General features: G+C 36.5%; 1 protein-coding gene across 1 annotated transcript; it reads right to left on the bottom strand.

Moving 5' to 3' along the window:
• Positions 1-664: 664 nt before the first annotated feature.
• On the bottom strand, positions 665-2,601 carry LOC137005011 (olfactory receptor 52Z1P-like). The gene is made up of 3 exons (XM_067365753.1): positions 2,584-2,601; positions 1,435-2,361; positions 665-685 (listed from the first exon to the last, which is right to left on the bottom strand). Exons 1-3 carry the CDS (start codon positions 2,599-2,601, stop codon positions 665-667), a joined length of 966 nt encoding a protein of 321 aa, XP_067221854.1.
• Positions 2,602-4,284: the final 1,683 nt, after the last annotated feature.

The following is a 4,284-nucleotide window of genomic DNA, read 5'->3' on the forward strand; positions in this document are numbered from 1 at the left end:
GCCTGACCAATGAACAACGCCAGTGTACACACTGTACATATACCATTATTTAAATTTTTTTTTACAAATTTTTTAAATTGATTACTAAAATCTTTCTGCGTAAACTCATTACATATTAAGAGAGCAAGAGAAAATGAGAATAAATAAAGGTGTGCGTTTGTGTGTTGTAAAGTCAAATGTGGGTATGTGCGAGCATGGTGGGTGTGGGGGATATGGGTGAAAAGAAATCTGATTGGATATGACGTTACAGATAGTTAATGTTTAAAAAACAGGCTCAAAATGAGTAAACGCTCAATAAAACAGCTAAATTGTACTGAAACATTTGCGAAAATATTATTCAATATTTATAACAACTTATTGTTTGGAGTCAGCCAATGACGTCACTGCATAGAGCAGATTGCACCGTTTTGGTGGTCCATGTAGCAGCCATTTTCATATGATATTTTAATGAAATATTGTGTCATACATATGCAAATATTTATTACAGCATGCCAAGTCTCACTGGATGGTGTTGTTCATTGGTCAGGCATCAACCAATAAAACAGCTTAAAAAAAACTTGAAGCTGTACATCGAAACTGAAATAAAGTGCAAAAGTAAATATGTCACACACATTTGTGTCTGTCATTTTGTTTATGTGAATACCATTTTACACATTTGTAACTATTAATCTGCAACTATAACTTCGTAACACGGGTGTTTTGATTGTAGTCTGCGTGTGCAAATCAAAACATTCAGCTTTTCACATCAGGGCTGTGAGTTTGAATTTCAATTTACAAATACAAATATTAATACGACAAGTTCTCACATTCAAATCAGCAACCTCGGGTTTTGCTACTGATTTACTGTCATACAAAACCAAGAAATAAACTAGACCAAAATGCAAGAACCCTGACAGCAAAGTTACTTATAGTTCATCAAATGTCTAAAGTGGACCATCAAAATAAAGTGTTACTTGGTATTTATTTCCTGGGTTGTAGATTTGAGACTTTGATTTACTGGATTCAGTCAATAGGTTGTAGGGTAAAAGTTGTCCATACAAAAAGATGCCAGTTGCCTTTGACAATATCCATGTACATAAATACCAGAATATAAAAGCTGTTCATAGATTTTGTTTACTTGGCAGAAGAATGGTTTATTATTATTATTATTATTATTATTATTAAGGTAATTATTTATCTCCAGACAAATATGTGAAGTACAGAGATTTTACTGTGGTTAAGGGGATTTCATGCTTTCCACTTGGCTTATTAACTTTTTATAGTTTCATAAAACAATTATATCCATAAAATGTTTTTGTTGTTGTTGTTGTTTTTAAGAACACCTCAATGAATTTTCTTTTAGAACATTGACAGTAGATAGCAAGAATTTAAAAAAAAATGAAAGCAAAAGGTCTTTTGAATTTCTGAAATATTCACTCAGACATTCCTATTTATTTTAAAAAAAAACATTTTTATAACTTGCTGGCGTACTGTTGTCAGATTTAGTCCATAAATAAGGGGATTTAAAATGGGTGGTATGAGTAGGAATTCCAGGGCCATGAAATTGCGTACACCTTGAGGCATATTCTTTGAGCCAAAACGACTGTACAGTACATCAAACAAAAATGCAACAGTCACATTGAGCAATGAAAGCAGATGTGGCACACATGTTTGCATGAATTTGTGCCTGACTTCTATTGACTTCATGCACTTTCTAATCAACTGAAAATAGGACCAATATATCAATACACCATGTCCAACATACACAAGAATAACAGTTAACCCAAAGACATTATTTACAGTTGTAGAAAAACAAGAAAGTTTTGCAACTGCCCAAATCTCACAATATAACTTTTCAATGGTAGAGCCACATAAAGTGAGTCTAGTTGTTAATACAATTAAAATAAACATACAAAAAAATGGGGCCAGCCAGCAGAAAAGGATCCATTCACGAACCCTCTGATTGGTCATTATTGAATGATACTCCAGTGGTCTACATATTGCCACATACCTGTCATATGCCATCACTGTTAATGTTGAAATTTCACACAAGGCAAATGAATAAATGACAAAAATCTGAATCAGACATCCAGCATAAGAAATCACATGATCTTGGGCTAATAAATCATACATGAATTTAGGGTAGAATCCAGCAGTGCCATAAAGTGCATTTATACACAAATTGCATATAAACACATACATCGGTTCGTGAAGTTTCTTATATGAAATTATAGTGAAAATTATAGTTACATTACAAAACACCATTAGGGGATAAAGCAGTGCAGTGAGAGAAAAAAACACAAATCTGTTTTCCATTGTTTCATTAAGTCCAGAGAGTGTAAATGCTAAGACAATTGATTCATTCTCCAGTGGTGGCTGCATCTGGAATGATATGGAATTATCATGCAGCTGTTTTTATTATTATTACATTACTGAAACAAATTTATTACTTAACATATTCAGATAACTGTATAAATTATCAGTTTTAAAATGACATTTGTTCAGCTGCATTGTATTTATGGAAATTAAATATCAAAATATTAAACAACAGCATGTATTGTTGTTGTTGTTATTTTTCATTTATAAAGGCACTTGAACTCTTACCATGTTCTCGGTTAGCATGTTTCCTGTCGTGTTTTGTAAAGGTTTGATTTGGTTTGCTATATATGGACACTGGTCTCATGCTAATTGCCTTGATCACAAACATTGAAAACAGTTTTAACAAGCTCTCCAAAGGCTAGTTTTCTCTTAAGTTAAAATAACTGCCTGCCAATCCAAGCCCACGGGTAGAATTCTACTTCTGTACATTTAAAGTTTCCAACAATACTCTTAGCAATATATCAGGTCCAACATTATGAAACCTGTAATATACAATAAAATGATTTACAAAATTAGTTTTCATTGTTCCTTTATGTTGTTAGATTACACTTTCTCCCAAAATGGACTTAATGTGCACAGATCAAATAGTAACAAATATCCCTAGACACCAGTGAACATGTAAAACTTGCTATGATATGCCTTAATTGTAACATGTGTGTTATGGTTTACTTTCATTGTGTTTTGGTTCTGATTTCTATGTTCTGGTTTGCCAGTATTACCTAATTAGTCTCCTTGGTTGTTAATTATTTCTGCGCACCTGTTTCTGTCCAGTTGATTTCTCTCCCTTGTATTTAAGCCTCCAGTTTCCTTTGTCCGTTTCATTGCCCGATATTGTTTATGTTAAGCCTTCAGTTTCCTTTGTTTCTGTCAGGGAGTTACCACAGTCGCCACCCACTACAGTCACCAGATTCCAATCACCTGATTACTGATTTCATTCACCTGTCAGCGATTATCAGCCAGCACTATAAACATGCTGTTATTTTACCCGTTGTCTATCTGCTGACAGAAGACCAGACCTGCCCTAGTCCGGAGATGGAGCTCCCAACTCCCGTGGCTGAGAATCCGATCGAGGAGCTGGTCAGCGTTCTTCAAGCCGCTCTCTCTCCGGACACACACCATCAATCTACCTCTGCCAGTCCCATGGCCCTCCCTTCCAACTAATTGGGTGAGGCGGTAGAATGTAGCAGTTTCCTCCTTTAAGTGTCATTATACATTGAGATGCATTCCCAGAAATTCACAAACAACCGATTTAAAGTGGCGTTTCTGATTCCTTATCGGACGAGCATTACTCTGGGCACAAGCCATCTGGAATTCACAGTCAAACCTCATTAACTCTTTCGATGATTTCTCTTCTCATTTCCAGGGAAGTTTTCAGTCTCGCCATAGGATCGCTTTCCGTTTCTGACCAACTCATCCGTCTCTGGCAATGCAGTTTTTCGGCTAGTGATTACACTCTGCAGTTTCGGACTCTAGCGGCCTCTTGTGGATGGAATGAAACCGCATTACTGACTGCTTATCGTCAAGGTTTAAATCCCCAGCTCAGAGCCCAAATGGCTATTTATGATAATACGGTCAGATTTTAGAGCTTTATGCAGAAAGCAGTGAAGATTTTCCAAAATCTTACAGCCTGCCTACCAGAAATAACCACTCATTTTCCATCCTCACCCACTGCCTGTCCTCCAGTACTAGAACCCATGCAGGTGGATTCCAGTCACCTCTCCGCTTGACGTCTCGCTACAGGACTATGTTTGTATTGCAGAGTTCCTGGGCACTTCATTCGAGTATGCCCCTCATGTCCCCCATGTCCCGCGGTGAGTACCCTCCAATTGGAACCTACTATCTCTAATTTAACACTGCTGGAGGTACAATTGCTCACCCCATATCATGTCATTTCAGTACACGCTCCTCCAGCAACTTCATCTCACC

Source organism: Chanodichthys erythropterus, chromosome 17 (genome assembly GCF_024489055.1).
Source record: "Chanodichthys erythropterus isolate Z2021 chromosome 17, ASM2448905v1, whole genome shotgun sequence".
Lineage (NCBI taxonomy): Eukaryota > Metazoa > Chordata > Actinopteri > Cypriniformes > Xenocyprididae > Chanodichthys > Chanodichthys erythropterus.

Coding starts and splice junctions, on each gene's coding strand:
- LOC137005011 (XM_067365753.1), bottom strand. Junction 686..1,434: donor TAAAAATGTTTTTTTTTAAA/ATAAATAGGAAT, acceptor CACCCGTGTTAC/GAAGTTATAGTTGCAGATTA.